The following is a 15,066-nucleotide window of genomic DNA, read 5'->3' as shown; positions in this document are numbered from 1 at the left end:
TTTAAAGACCTACAAACCAGATAGGAAGATCTGGATGATTTTCCTATGAGGCATATGTGGCCATTTGGATGGAGTTGGTAGAGGGAGAGCAAAGCAGAGAGCAGAGTGAGAATGGCCAGAACCTCTGAGAAGACAAGGAAAGAGAAGCCTGTGAGCGAGCCTGAAGGAATGGCCAGGCAGTGGAGGGGTCAAGAACCTAGGGGTCATCATCAATCTCCAAGAGGAGTTTTAGAGGGGAAAACAGAAGCACCAATCAAAAAGCACACATGGACTGGCCCTAGGCCTCCTCTACATATGTAACTGATGGGCAGTTTGATCTTCGTGTGGGTCCCCTAGTAACCTGAGTGTGTGCTGTCTATGACATGGACTCTGTTGCTTGCTTTCTATCACTTCGTCCAATGGGGCTGCCTTGCCTGGCCTCAGTGGATGAGGAGGAGCTCAGTCCTGATACGACTTTATGTTCTCTGGTGAGTTGGTGAGGGGGCTCCCCTTTTCTGAGGACAAGGGGAGGATGGGATAAGGGTCCAAAGGGAGAGAGGGAGGGGCCAGGTGGAGAGGAGGGAGGAGGCTATGATCAGGATGTAAAGTGAATATATAAGTTAAAAATAAATTTTAAAAATTCCAGTGGGGGGTGGGGGTGCAAATCAGTCAAAGTCTGAAAGGGAGGTGAGGAAGGAGACAGCGAATAAGGAAAATGCTATCAGAAGCTTAGTGAGAAGTGGAGAACTAGAGGGTCAGTGATTAACAGAGGAAGGAAACAGGAGCTAATGTCTTCACATTCATAGAGTTTTGATTGGTTCATCTTAAGTCACACCAACTCACTAGGATTTGTCTCATGAACTGAGCATCTCAGGAGCAGTACTTTCTGGAATATCAAAGGCTGCAACAAAAATATGGCTCAAAAACCCAAGGCAAACGTGCAGTAAACTTCGAACCCCTACCCAGATCTAGTCAATGGACAGGACATTTGCCACAGTTGAGTGGAGAGTGGGGTCTGACTTTCACACGAACTCTGGTGCCCCATATTTGACCACGTCTCCTGGATGGGGAGGCCTGGTGGCACTCAGAGGAAGGATAGCAGGCTACCAAGAAGAGACCTGATACCCTATGAGCATATACAGGGGGAGGAGGTCCCCCTCAGTCACAGTCATAGGGGAGGGAAGTAAGAGGAAAATGAGAGGGAGGGAGGAATGGGAGGATGCAAGGGATGGGATAACAATTGAGATGTAATATGAGTAAATTAATAAAATATATTTTAAAAAACTCAAGGCAACTTCTCCTTAAGCTAGGAGGACAACGGTGAGTATGAGATTGTGAAACCTAATTTCCTTTCCTCCCAGGAGTCAAAGCGAAGGGGGTATGTATTTGCGTTAACATGTCATTCTTCTCACCTGTAAAATAAAGAGAGGTCTTCCTTCATACGACCTTCCAATAGAGAAAACCCGAACGAGGCCCGGTTGAGTTTGGCCCAGTTGGTGCATCCAACTTTGAATCTGAAGGCAGATAAGCAAGAATTAGGTCAGAGTCCCTCACAAGACAAGAGCTCTTTGAGCACACAGGGTGATGATGATAACATTGGCTCCCAGAATTCAAAGAGCACACAGGGATTGAAGACAGGCAGGGAAGCCCCACAAGCTGTCCACTTTTACTGTTCTTTAGGATACTTAATTTTGTCTGCTGACAGCCAGTAGTCTAGGGCTTTTCCTATCGTGTCACCAAGATCACAGTGGGAGTGCACGAAAGGAACCTGATGTGCTCTGGCTTCCTTTTGAAAAATCCAAGTTTATTTCCATTTCCCCGCAGTTTTTAAGGAAGAAAACAAAACAAAAATCCAACAAAACAAATGACGTCAAAACACACAACAGCTTTTGATAAATGCTCCAAATGACTTGAGAGCCACTAAAGTCCTTGGAACCAAGCAAGAGCTACAGGGGAAAAGGCAGGATCAGCTGCACTTGAGTTTATTCTGCTGAGCCACTGGAAGGCATAGTCTGCATAATTCCTCTAGAGGAGTGCACACTTGGATCAATCCATTCACACACACTTCTCTGCCACCAGGAGAGAAGGCGTATTTGAGATGGGATGAATAAGGTGCTGAGAAAGATAGGTGGCATTTCTGACTTAAATTCCCTGCAAGCCATAAAGCCGTCACATGGATGTGTCTCACTGTTCCATGATGTGAGGGGGTTTGTGCTGAAAGGATGGATACATATATCTTAGAAAGCGCTCATGCTTTCTCGTCCTCCAACAAGCCAGAAGGTATATATGTATGTGTGCATATGTGCATACCCAGATCTATCTATTTTTGGAATTTGACCTTTTTTCTAGGGAGTCTTACTATGTTTTCACGTGCCAGGTTAGTGAAACCTTTTATTGCATTTAATTCAAAGCTTCTTTTAAAAAATATGTTGAGACGTGGAAATTTGCAAAATGACTCTTAAAGGAGATTTATCTTTAAAGAACAAAAATATTCTTAATGATATAGTAGAATCTCATTAATTTTGTGTCTGGAACTCCTTAGCTTATTATAGAAGAAACATGGACAAAATATGTATGTACTTACATACTCGGCCAACACCTTTTCTATTTGGAAGACTCTTGTCTGCATTGGGGGGATAGTAGTGAACATAGTAAACACTTGGCCCTCATGGAACGTGCAGCTTATTAGCACAGACAGTATCAGTCCACCACAATGATTGTGTGACAAAGTCACATCTGTGTGCCAGGGGGCACCAGCATATACTGGGGTTTGGTGAGCAGAGGGCTTCTATGTAGTCGAGCAGAACAAAAAGAGTGTCTTGCTCATTTTAGCTAAAATGTGAAGAACTGTAAGTTGTTGCAGGCAAAGACTAAATGATGCGTAGGGAGGACGAGATTGCTGTGGGTTTTCCTTGTGGATTGTGTGACAGTATGTGCAGTGGTCCAGCGATGCCACGGATGCAGGCTGGCTGTTGGGACCCAAACAATCCAGCGAGAGCAACAGGTACTCTTTCCTGCTGAGCCATCCCTCTGCCCCATTATTTTGATAATTCTTATTTTAGCAGTAAAAAAGATCAATGGAGACACGTGAACCAGGGGGCCTACGCCGTGCAGTATTCTCTATGTTCTCCCCAGAGCCAAAGTCTCTGTTTTCACAATTCTCTCTAATTTTTGTACCAAAATGCCAAAGATGAACTTGAAAAAAAAACATTAAAAGGTCCTTTGAGGGGCTGGAGAGATGGCTCAGTGGTAAAGGGCACTGACTGCTCTTGCAAGGGACCCAGGTTCAATTCCCAGCACCCACATGCAGCTCACAGCTGTCTGTAATTCCAAGAACCAACACTCTCACGTAGATATACATGGCGGAAAACCACCAATGCATATAAAATAAAGGTTAAAAAGAAGATGGTAAGATTTGCCAGGCATAGTGGTGCATGCTTTTAATCTCAACACTCTGGGAGGCAGAGGCAGGTGGCTCTTTGCGAGTTCGAGGCCAGCCTGGTCTACAAAGTGAGTCCAGGACAGCTGAGGCTATACAGAGAAACCCTGTCTTGGAAAAAAGATACAAGAAAGTCCTTTGATTACATACATCTTCTAAGGGGTGATACACCTCATAGTTGTGTTCAGACAGGGATCTTCTGCTTCTCTGGCTTTGCAAGCGGTTTTCATCTTCCACAGCTTTCTGAAGATCTTCTATGAGGACCCTGGATTTGAAATAGTAGGCATGATCAAAAAAGCAAGCCAAGAGCATGCAAAAAATCAGGCAGTGCCAAAAAAGAATCACACATACACAATGAAGTAGCATGAAAGTGCCCCAGGGTTCTGTGGTGCAAGAGGGAAAAAAATAGACCGCCAAGAGTGACATTTCTAAAAATACCAAATGCTGAGAAAACGTTCTTTTTCGGGAAACAAAAACTGTTAAGTAAATGGTATAATGAATTTGAAGTGTAAAATTATAGCCAGATGTCCCCAAATAATAGCAGTGCTGCAATAATAGCTACTATGGTGTGAGCTATGTCTATGACCATGTGACAACGCTGTGCACACTTACGCTGACTGAGTGCTTATCAGAAGCCAGCCGCTGTGCTGTGTGTTTGATCTTCAGTAACAACCTTTGTGTCAGAGTCTATTAGTTCCGTCTCCTAAGTGAGGAGCCTGAGACCCAGTAGGGTTAAGAATCTGCAAGTGTCATTCCATTGAGAATGCAAAGACAGACTCTGAGCTTCGGATGTGAACCCAGAGTCTGATCTTGTGACTTCAAGTCCAGTGTGGCACAATGAACGTGGAGCCCAGGCTGCTCTGGAACCCGTGTCCGCATCTTTTCTGAAATGTCTATCTGTTCACATGCCATCATCCTGCATCCTGGATCCAAGAAAGAGAGAGGACGGAAGGAGCTTTGGTTCTCCAGAGGAAACTGAAAAAGCTATCTCACTGTCCTCCAGTACCGAGAATTCCTAGGCAGAGGAACTCTGTTCTGAAACTGGATCCGTTTGGATGCCGGAGGCTGAGGCTAAGTCAGGGATGTTAAGCCGATAGCTAGGGTGGAACCAGCTCCAAACAGATAGACTAGAGGTGTGACTCATAGCACGACTGCCCACTGTTTTCTAAAATGGTGTGAAGAGACAGAAACTTTGTTCCTCTGCAATATCTCAGGAAGTTAGAGACCTTTGGTGATTCTGACTGTGGCAGGTGCTTTAAAAGCTTTGTTTTCATATTTTATCTTCCAAAGAGAACCTGATGCTGACCAGGTAAATTTTGATAAAGAACATGGGGTGTCTTTTGTAAGTGACATTTAGGCTAATCTAGATAAGTAATTTAATGAGAAGAATTACCTGGTGTACTAAATACATACGTTTTGGCACCTGAAGAAAACAGTTTACTTTGGAGCCAGACACTGTGAACTGACTGGCTTGCTATTTTCTGACTCTCTACCACCGTCTGAACATCTAACCAGAAACGGGCTAGTGTGTTTGTTTTATTTCTGTATTTTGCAGTAGAATTGTTAGAAGAGGTGAGGTGGTAGAAATGTCCTTAACTTTCTTGGCAGCTGCCTGGGGTAGCTCAAAGTTGTGAGCGAAAGTAATTTGTCAAGCCAAATGTCTTCCTTACCAGGAACTTTTTTTTTTTCCTCCCCAGAGATAAGAAGTTACGGGGATTTCCTGCATGACCTACAGGATGGCAGTATCACCGAGGCAGATCTGAGGAGCCCATGAGGACCACGCCAACTTCTAAGCTCCCTTGTTCTCGCGGAGAACTTGGATAGCCAGGGAGAAGCAGGGTTTGATTAGCAGAGATGTAGTAATAAATAGTCCAGAGACTGCAGGGAAACTTCAGGCATATTTGACTCTTAGTACCTTTCCTGTGGACTTCCTTTTTGTCCTATAGATGAAGGGTAGAGAGCCTGCTTCACCCAGCACTCTCCATGACAATGTCTTTCTGAATGTCCAACTTAAAAGGTCTTTGGGGGCCGTTCCTTGTTACAGTAACTTCAGAAAACTGATCATGTCTGAGACAGATTCTAAGAGGTAAATTTTAAACTAGAGAATACGTATAAACAATAATTAAATAAATCTTTATAAAAAGAGATAATAGTTCTAATTTGGCAGTCCAGCCCCATTTTCTTGTCAAGTAGTTGAGTGGAAATGAGCATATTGTTAAAACTGGTTACCAAAGTGACTTTTCTAAACCATTGTACTTTTTGGTTTTTTTTAGAGATGATTATGATTTTTTCCTTATTACATTTATTCATTTGTGTGTATGGTCGAGTGCATGCCTTGGTCTGTGTGTTTGTGTTTGTGTGTGTGTGTGTGTAAGGTCAATTTTCCACCATGTGGATCCTGGGACTTGAACTTAGGTTGTGAGGCTTGGCAACTTTATTTAAGCCTCCTTTATCCATTGAGCCATCTTGATGGCCCTTGTTATAATTCTTATTTCAACTGGGCACAGTCCTATAATGGTGACAAGAGCTATTAAAACATTTTCAAATGATGTCATTACTTAATACAAAACTACCTTTCCCCAGCTCCCAGGCTAGGAGAGGACTCTCAAAAACGTACATTTCATTGCATTATTTCAGGTATCTCTAAAATGTCTTTTTAAAATAAAAAAAAAATAATGGCAGAATGAGTCATCTCACTGAGAAGGTTGACCACCCAGGGGCCAGAAACAATGAGTCACATTGCTTCTGCTCTACAGATCACTATAGCAATACATTCTGTATAGTTGTACAGAGTAAATGATAATCTTTTGAAAATACCCCAGGCTACAATAATAAAAGTCAATTAAAATGATCTCTACCTACTGTGCCTATGGAATTTAATTGACTCTTATGTGTTATTATCTTGGGACTAACAAAACGAGTAATTTTAAGTGATTGTTCATCATGAGGAAACAACTGACTTAAAATACTTATTCCTCCCCCCCTTCTATTCTCTGTGACACAAAGTGTGATTCTTTTCTATATCAGTGCCACATGAACTTTAGTTAATAGCAGGAAGTAGAGGCTTGTTAAACTAAGTAATGTGTTCTTTCCTACTGAACAATAATTAATGGAGCAAGTGAGTTGCTACTGTGTCCCCATAGATATAATTACCAAGCTCCTTCCCACTAGGCATTCAGAGCCACAAAGCTCCCCCTCCAAGCCGTAGAAGTGATAGAAATGTGAGCGATATGAACAATGGTTTTCTGCACAGCTGAGGTTCTATTCCAGATGCACAGACAAAACACCTTTCTACAGAAAGCACGCCACCGCTTTGATAAAGCTGTGGAGATTGTTCTGTTTGTGTCACTGGGGTTGATTTTGTCACCAGTCACAAACTTTCTTCTCTAGGATTCATAACTTTCCTTAACACATTTAACCTGTATTTTGTCAGAATACCTTTCCTTCTTGTCTCTTCCCGTGGGTTACGTTATACTTGTTTCTAATATAAAGAGTTTTTCACCTTCCTTGATTCTTCTATGGTCTCCCACATTTCCCCCTAGAGACTCTCTCTCTCTCTCTTTTTTTTTTTTTTGGTTTTTTGAGACAGGGTTTCTCTGTGTAGCCTAGGCTGTCCTGGATTCGCTTTGTAGACCAGGCTGGCCTCGAACTCACAGAGATCCACCTGCCTCTGCCTCCCGAGTGCTAGGATTAAGACTCCCTCTTCTTTACCAGACTAGATACCACTGTGAGCTGACTTGAGCCAGCATTTCACTGGGATCCTCCCCTTTCTTCCACACCAACCTTTCTCTGTCTCTGTTTAACAGAGCACCAGCCCTCTATCAACATGGTATTCTCTCATTGGCAGCATCCAGCCAGTTGGTTCTTACTTTTGTTTTTCTCTCGGCAATGTTCTTTAGAATCAGTTTCTTTGCATCTTGTAAATTACTGTTTCTTACTTCAGAAAACCACCAGCTAAGTTTTATTTCAAATTATGGACTTTCCTCTCTACTTTCTTCTCTCTTTTCTTTTGGGGTGGGTGGGAAATGGGGTCTTGTTTTGTGTCCTAGATTGGCTTAGAATTTGTAATCCTCTTGCCTCAGCCTCCAGAGTACTGGTATTATATTTATATATCACAATGGCTGCCCTATTATCTTAAATTGACCCACATTTGTTCCTTCCATGTTAAAAGATAAGGTCTATTTCCTACTGTTCAAACTTCTCTGGCATCAGCAGTGTCTCCCTCCTTAATGGTTCTTTCTCCAGGCTGTACAAGTTGCTCCTTCAGGCACAAATCTCAAATCTTCTGAGTGGTCACTGATGCTGTGTGTCTGAGCGGTCACTTCTTACCCTCTGCTCTTCCCTTACTGTAACTTTTAGGAGGTAGATTCTGCTCTACATCTGTCACCTTTCTGTTTTCTATTCCTCACAATGGAATCTCTGCATGAACATTAGCAGCATAATTCTGTCACCAAACCCAGAGACTGGTTTGGTTCCTTCCTTGTTAGGTATCACGGCAGTTGTGGACCATCCTACTCTATGAACTCATTATTTTCTTCATTGACTCCCATAACTGTCTTCTGCTCTAAGTCTTCATTTAGAATCTTCCTGAATATGTACATCTATTCACATTTGTAGGTGCAGTCTTCTCCAAGCTAGAAAGCCCGCTGTCCTTCTCTGACTTCTTCCTTTTCTTCCTCTAATTGGGTGGAGAGCTTTTATTCCTGGAAGACTGGAAGTCCCCCTTGCTATTTGGACTATTTCTGTTTTCTCCTACTACAGTTCCATCTACAAATATGGGGTACTTTTGCTTATATCCTCCAGGGGGTAGCACCACCCACAGCAAAAAGTAACCTGCCCTCCCTCTGCGTTCTCCTCCCCTGCCACATCTGTTTTCTGTTCTTTCTTTTTTTAAATTTAAATTCTGACAACACTGGCCCACTGCAGCCATCTTTTGCTTGCCTTGTCTTCTACTTCCCCAGTCTTATCCCATCTTTTCTGCTGCAGACCATGCAGCTGCAGGAAATCATTCCTTCTCTACCTTCCCTTAGGCCTTTTTAGCATTGCCAGGTTGACATTGGTGACAGAGCTAACACTAAAATAACATGTTTATGTGGCTGCTCCTGGTCCCCATCAGACAAATACCTTTTTCAAAGATGAAACACACATTTTTACTGCCTCACAATGAAATACCACTTAAACAAAGCCCTTCGGAAGCTCGTAATAAGCAACCTGAATATAGTCACCATTCAGTTTGATTTAGTACAAATAGAATTTGTAGCAAATGAAAGAGAATGCTTACTTGTACTGGATGTGGGTTTCCCGTAAGAACGCTACCAGGGTTCTGGAAGCATTATGGGGAATATGGACATCAGTAACTGTCCCCTCTGACACATAGGAGATACTGCTGGGCTGCCACAGGTCCACCTATAGTGCAGGAACCAACCTATAATTCATATGCAGAGCAGGTGGGAAACCATGTCACGATGTCAAGCACATTATCTTGTTTGAGTACAGGAGCAGGAAACACATGCAGAGTAGACTTAATGCTTACACCCTCAGGGTTAAACTCTCATTCGATTTGTCTTGAATTTGTGCCCAGAATTTCATCAGAGTCATAGAATTTGATCTTAACTCACAACACATTCAAGTCACAGGTAAAAACAACAACAACAAAGCCCAGGTGAAGGTTTAAAATTATTCATTTAAATGTATTGTATAAATGTTTGAATAACTTTAAGAAAGAAAAGGGCACAAACTACTCTCTTTTCTGCCCCATGAGGAAATTGTGGTCCACTACAGTTGGTAGCTCTTCTCCCCACTTTTGCAGTGCTGAAATAGGGGAGTCAGGCTTTCATTGTGGGGACAAGGAGTCTATCTGCTTTCTCTTAAGCAGCTGACCCTTCTGCTAGCTTTCAAGGGCAAATCAGCTAACAAACCTGTCCACCGAGTGGGCAAACAGAAGTGTGTGGTTGGGAGAACTGATGAAGGGTCATTCCTGCCATCTGTCAGCCTGGCCAGTGGTATAGCTAGGTCTGCATCACACTGTCCCCAGTGTGAACCAACTTGGCAACATCCTAATTTAACTCATAGCCATGTCCAATATGATTGCGAGATATTTTTCTTAATCTTTTGTGCTGATGCATGGTTTCATTTTTATCCTTGCTCTGTTACTAACTGAGGCCATTTTCTTCCCTGTGCAAGAGGCCTGCTGGTACCATCACTCACCTTTGTACATTAGAATCCTTTAGCCAGACTTGCCATGCCTTTAGGCCATGGCAAGACCCAAGTTTTTTGGTAATAAGAGTAACTGTTTGCTGTCAATGGATACAAGGGACTGGAACACCATAGGTGCACAAAATAATATGGATCATCATTCTGGAAATAAGTCTGTGGATGCTATTTTTCCTGAGATATATGCTAAAATTCAACCCTCATCCCACAGAGTGTCTTCCCCATTGTAAAGTACCATGGAAATAATACACCCTATAGCAGCCAAATGTTAGAAAACTAACACCACTGAGCATAGTGGGTCCCACCTGCAGCTCCAGCCATTTGAGAGGCTTGAGGCAGGGGGACCATGGATTTGACAGCAGCCTGGGTAGACCCTGTCACAATCATAAAATCAAACAACGATATTGACAAATCCCCAGATTACCAAAGGCATCTGAACTAATGGGAACTAACAAAAATGATTTATAACATCAGGAAGCAAGACCTGGCCACATCAGGTATGTAAGATTTCATAACATATGAAAATCAATGGCAGTTTTTGCTTCTTTAAATTTTTTTAAGCTAGCACACAAGATTTCCTTGTAGTATATGCATACATACATAATGTAGTTATACTTTGTTCTCATTCATTCCCCATCCCTTTTACCATTCCCCATTCTCCTGCTACTTCTTTCTGCTTCCTTTCCTCTCCCCAAATCGCTGGTCCTCCTGCTTTCATGTTTCCCACTAGCCATCCCATAAGATGCCTTCTTCCTATCTCGTGATCCCCCTTTTACTCTGAAAACACACACACACACACACACACACACACACACACACACACACACACACCCCTATATATTTTTCATACAGGAGCAGGCAGTGCTTTTCTTTTTGACTCTGGTTTACCTCTCTTAACATAATGGTCTCCAGTTCCATTCATTTTCCTCTATGTGTCATCATTTCATTTTTATTTATAAGAATTCATTGTCATTTTATTATGAAAAGAGCTTTATTGTGTTTAGGGGGAAACATTATTATTATTATTATTATTATTATTATTAGTATTATTATATTATTATTATTATTATTATTATTATTTTTTTTTTTTTTTACCCATTCACTTGTTGACAGGCATCTGTTCTGGTTCCACCTCTTAGCTGTAGTGAGCGGCAGTCTCTGTGATGTGTTGCTGTGGAGTCCTTTGGGCATACATGCAGAAATGGTGTAGCTAGGTCATTGGGTAGAGCTAGTTGTAGTTTTCCTTTTGGGAACTTCCACAGTGATTTCCACTGGAGCTCCCTAAGTTTACATTCTCAAACGAATAAGAAACCCAGAAGCTTAACACCAGCCACTACAGTAAAAGAAGCAACACAGTGAAAGACTGGGCAAATGATCTGAATAAATGCTTCCCAAAGGAGGAAACACAAATGGCCAGTGAATGGTTCTCATCCAAAGGAAAGGACATCAGTATAACAGAGATGCCTCCATCACCATGTTCACACCAACACTGTCACAGCAACCAAGGAGATATAGGGCTAACACTGATGTACGTCAATAGAGGATGGGTAAAATGTGCCCAACACACACAGTAGGATGCTCGTTAGCAATAAAGAAGAATAAGATGCACGGAACTGAAAGATACTGTGTTAAATAAAACAAGCTATATGGGGGAGTTAAAAATGTCAACCTAAATGCAGAGGAGTGAAGTTTTAGAGATTAGGGGGATGTGGGGAGTGGATAAAGTGAGGCTGGATGAGTGGAGCCTAAACAGTCAACGCAGCAGGAGTACATTCTACTGTTCCATGGCACAGAGGGTGAGTACGGCTTACAGTAACCTATTTGTGAAGATCTGGAAGAGAAGGGCTCCAAATAGAAACTGATGAGAGAGACGTGCTATTTGCTCTGACGTCATCAGTGCGTGCCGTGGTGCATGTGCTGCAGTGCACACCAAACCCCATTAATACGTGCATTTAATAGAGGCATAAAAGTTAAGCCATAGATGTGTGTTATCATTGCAGTCTGAAAAATGAGAAGCGGGATGCAGTTAGGACGAACTTCCACTTGATCTGTCCAGTTAAGGTGGAGAGCACCATGAGGTTGCTTCCTTATTCTGGATGAGCTGAATGCAGAGATGGGTTTAAGGGTTCAGGGTGAGAAGCAAGAAATGAAATTGAGATGATGAACAAAGAAGGGATGTTGCCCAGCGCAGAGGCAAACAGCGAGGTGCGATGTCTCTAGAGTGACGGCTCTGAAGTCTGACGCCATAGGAGCAAATTCAAGCTCCACACTAGGGTATGTGAGACATGGCCGAGTTTCCTAACCATGCTGGCTCTCACATTCTTTGCTGGAAAGATCAAACTGCTTGCCCACTCTCCTTGATAAGTAACATTTACTAACATAAGTGGTTGCTATTTTTGTTGTAATGGAAGTTGGGAAGATTGTAGAAAATGCAGTGATTACAAGGGTGAAGTCTAGTGCTTGGGGCCCAGGGTGTGAAGCCCAAATTGTCAATTTATCCCAGCTCTCTGTGCCTCAGTTTCCCACTTTGTAAAACGAGATTATGAGCAGCATATTTTCATAAACATTTGAGGTATAAATGAATCAGTACATGTAGAATGCCTAAAGCTGTGCTCGACATATCAGGCGGTCATGAGATGATAAATGATTTAAAAGAAAAACATTTTAATTCAGGCAGGCTCCAACTCCATGGTGTCCTGGCCCTTCTGCTATATTGCTTATTAGCCTGGACTCTATGAGAACTATTCCAGCTGTCTGTCCATCCCCTCGTCACCTGACCCGGTATCACTAGGCTCTCATCTTCCCATGGCTTCTGGGTAAGTTGTGTGTGAGTGTGTGTGGGGGCATTGGCCATGTCCCTTCAACTTGGGACAGATCGCCTGCCTCCCAGTTGCCCAAAACAATCCACAGAGGTGTGGCTTGTCCTGACTTACTATATTTATTCTAATTTTTTTGTTGGTTTGAAAAACTGTTTTCTATTCAGAATATTTGCATTTCACAGGAAATTGTGTGTGTGTGTGTGTGTGTGTGTGTGTGTGTGTGTGTGTGTATGAGTGTAAGACACATGTGTGTGGGTGCCTGCAAAGACTATAATTGAGTATGAGATCCCTAGGAGCTGGAGTTATAAGGGGTTGTAAGCTGTCTGACATGGATGTTGGGAACCAAACCCAATTTCTCTGTGAGAACAGAAAGTACCCTTAACCACCAAACCGTCTCTTCAGCCCCTTCAACCTTATGTTTTGTGACAGGTGAGACAAGGTCGTTCACTGAACTTGGAACTCTGTGGTCAGCCTGACTGGCTGGCAAGGGAAGCCAGGGGTCCTCCTGTCTTCAGCAACCCCCAGCCTCCATCTTCCTCGCTGCCAGGACTTCTGGCTTTTTTTACCTAGGTACTGGGACCCACACTCACACCCTCAAGCTTATAGAACAGACACTTCAGACACCCTTTCTTAAGCCCCACAGGGGCGGCTTGTGAGAAAACTTAGTACCATCGCAGTGTTTGGTTAGCACTTGATTTAATTTGCATAATCATATTAATTCAATATAAGGACTCATAAATCTTAATATCCTGGAGTGTGCCTTTTCTTGTTTACTCTGTAAATTGTCTTTTTGGTCTTGGCCCACTTATCCTTCTTGAATCTTCTTTTAGAATCTTCGCCTACTGTCTCCTGGGAAGCTTCTTTGACTGCCAAGTTCAGATCAAGCACCTTTGATATCTGCTTTTGTGGAATTTTGTTTCTTCCACAGTCAACGATTTTTAATTGTATTTCATTTGCATGATTGCTATACTTGCTTCCAGAGCTGCATTAATGAGTTGCAAAAAACTGGAAAGCTTAAAATCAATTTATTCCTTGGGCCAGTATTATAATATTGGCAGGATCGTGTTCCCTTTAAAGACTCTGAGCTGCATCCTCACTGGCTAGGGCATGTATGTGTGTTCATGTGTGTGTTTGTGTGTGTATGGGTATGTATATATGTGTGTGTGTGAGTGTGTGTACACATGCATGTGTGTATGTGTGTATGTATGTGTGTGTGCATGTGTGTGTGCACATGCATGTGTGTATGTATGTGTGTGTGCATGTGTGTGTGCATGTGTGTGTGTGTGTGTGTGTGTGTGTGTGTGTGTGTGTCCATGTTATTTGTCCTTGTTCTGTTTATTATGCGATCTTAACATCCTTGGGCTTGGGGATGGGAAGCTTGGCCAGGGATCGTGATCTGTGAAGCAGAGACATGTGGAAAGCAGTTGGAATTCCACCTATTTTACTCTTCTTCCCTTTTATTTTTTCTCTCTTAGCAGACAAGCAATTTCTACTCTCTTGAAACTGCTTTAGTAATCTCAATATTCCCCTCTCTGTTCCAGAAACTCAGGCAGCAAAATCTTCCTAAGTTCATGGTGCTTTTTGTTTTTGTTTTTTGCTATTAAAGAGAATAAAAACATATAAGGAAGTAATTAGTTCAGAGCACTGGCTGCTCATCGAAAGGTCCTGAGTTTGGTTCCCAGCAACTGTGTGGTGGCTCACAACCATCTATGGTGGAATCTGATGCCCTCTTCTGTCTGATGCATGCAGGTGCTTATATATACATAAGCAATAGAGTGCTTATATATACATAAGTAAGTGGATTTTTAAAAAAGTAATTAGTCACTCACATAATAATTTTAATTAGTTAGAGCCTGAATTGGTTCATTTAAAAAATTGCTATACTGTAACTGTTGAGACTGGTAATTTATAAGTGAAAGCTTATCTTGATATTATAGTTCTGTAGGCCGAGATTCTGAAAACATGCCACGACGGGGACTTTGTTGCTTTAATTTGTGTCAGAAAGCAGGAGGAAGTGTGCACAAATGGGGCCACACAGTCTGTAGAACAGCCTAGTGCTGGGGGACCCAAGCCAACCCTGTGAGAGCTCAGTCACCAACAGGGATTAGTGCAGTCCTACACTAGAGAGGCGCTAAGCCATTCATGCAGGTGCGTGTTCAAGGCCTGGCTACCCTCCCAGTCCCCACTCCCAAACGCTGATGCCTTATGGTATTAAGGTCCCAACACGTGAACTCTGGAGGAACTCAAACCGTGGCGGGGGCCAGTCATGAACAGTTCAGTCCAGATGAGAGCAGTGACTAGGATTGTAAATTTTGGTGGGATTGAATAATTCGAGTGTTAGTCCCTAGGTAGGCATTATTTCTACAGAACTAGGTAAAAACAAAATGGTTTCCAGGGGTTTGGTTTCCTGTTTGACTTTTTCCCTATTCATTCCACTGAATGCCAGCCTCTTCAATTTGGTTGAGTTAGCTGTCAAAACAAGGCATGCGCCTTGAAAGAGAAAAGAAACCTTAGTATTTTTTCAAACTAATCAAATCTTTTGTTTTGTTTTGTGAAACATGGTCTCACTGTGTATCTCTGAATAGCTTGAACTCTCTTTGTAGACCAGGCTGGCCT

The 15,066-nt window shown here is 42.5% G+C and overlaps 1 protein-coding gene across 1 annotated transcript in view; it reads right to left on the bottom strand.

Annotated features, from left to right (window-relative positions):
- Nucleotides 1-15,066, bottom strand: part of CPA6 (carboxypeptidase A6) — a 311,521-nt gene that overhangs the window by 96,878 nt on the left and 199,577 nt on the right. Inside the window, exons 3-5 of the mRNA XM_084783077.1 lie at nt 8,700-8,824; nt 3,569-3,683; nt 1,392-1,493 (exon numbers count right to left, since the gene is read on the bottom strand). Of these exons, the coding sequence (XP_084639203.1) occupies nt 1,392-1,493; nt 3,569-3,683; nt 8,700-8,824 (342 nt within the window). The remainder of the gene's footprint in view (nt 1-1,391; nt 1,494-3,568; nt 3,684-8,699; nt 8,825-15,066) is intronic.

The sequence above is a fragment of the Acomys minous genome, assembly GCF_964271855.1.
Source record: "Acomys minous genome assembly, chromosome: 1".
In the NCBI taxonomy this organism is placed as follows: domain Eukaryota; kingdom Metazoa; phylum Chordata; class Mammalia; order Rodentia; family Muridae; genus Acomys; species Acomys minous.
Note: the sequence above shows the minus strand (reverse complement) of the source record. Positions and strands in the feature narration are given on the sequence as shown.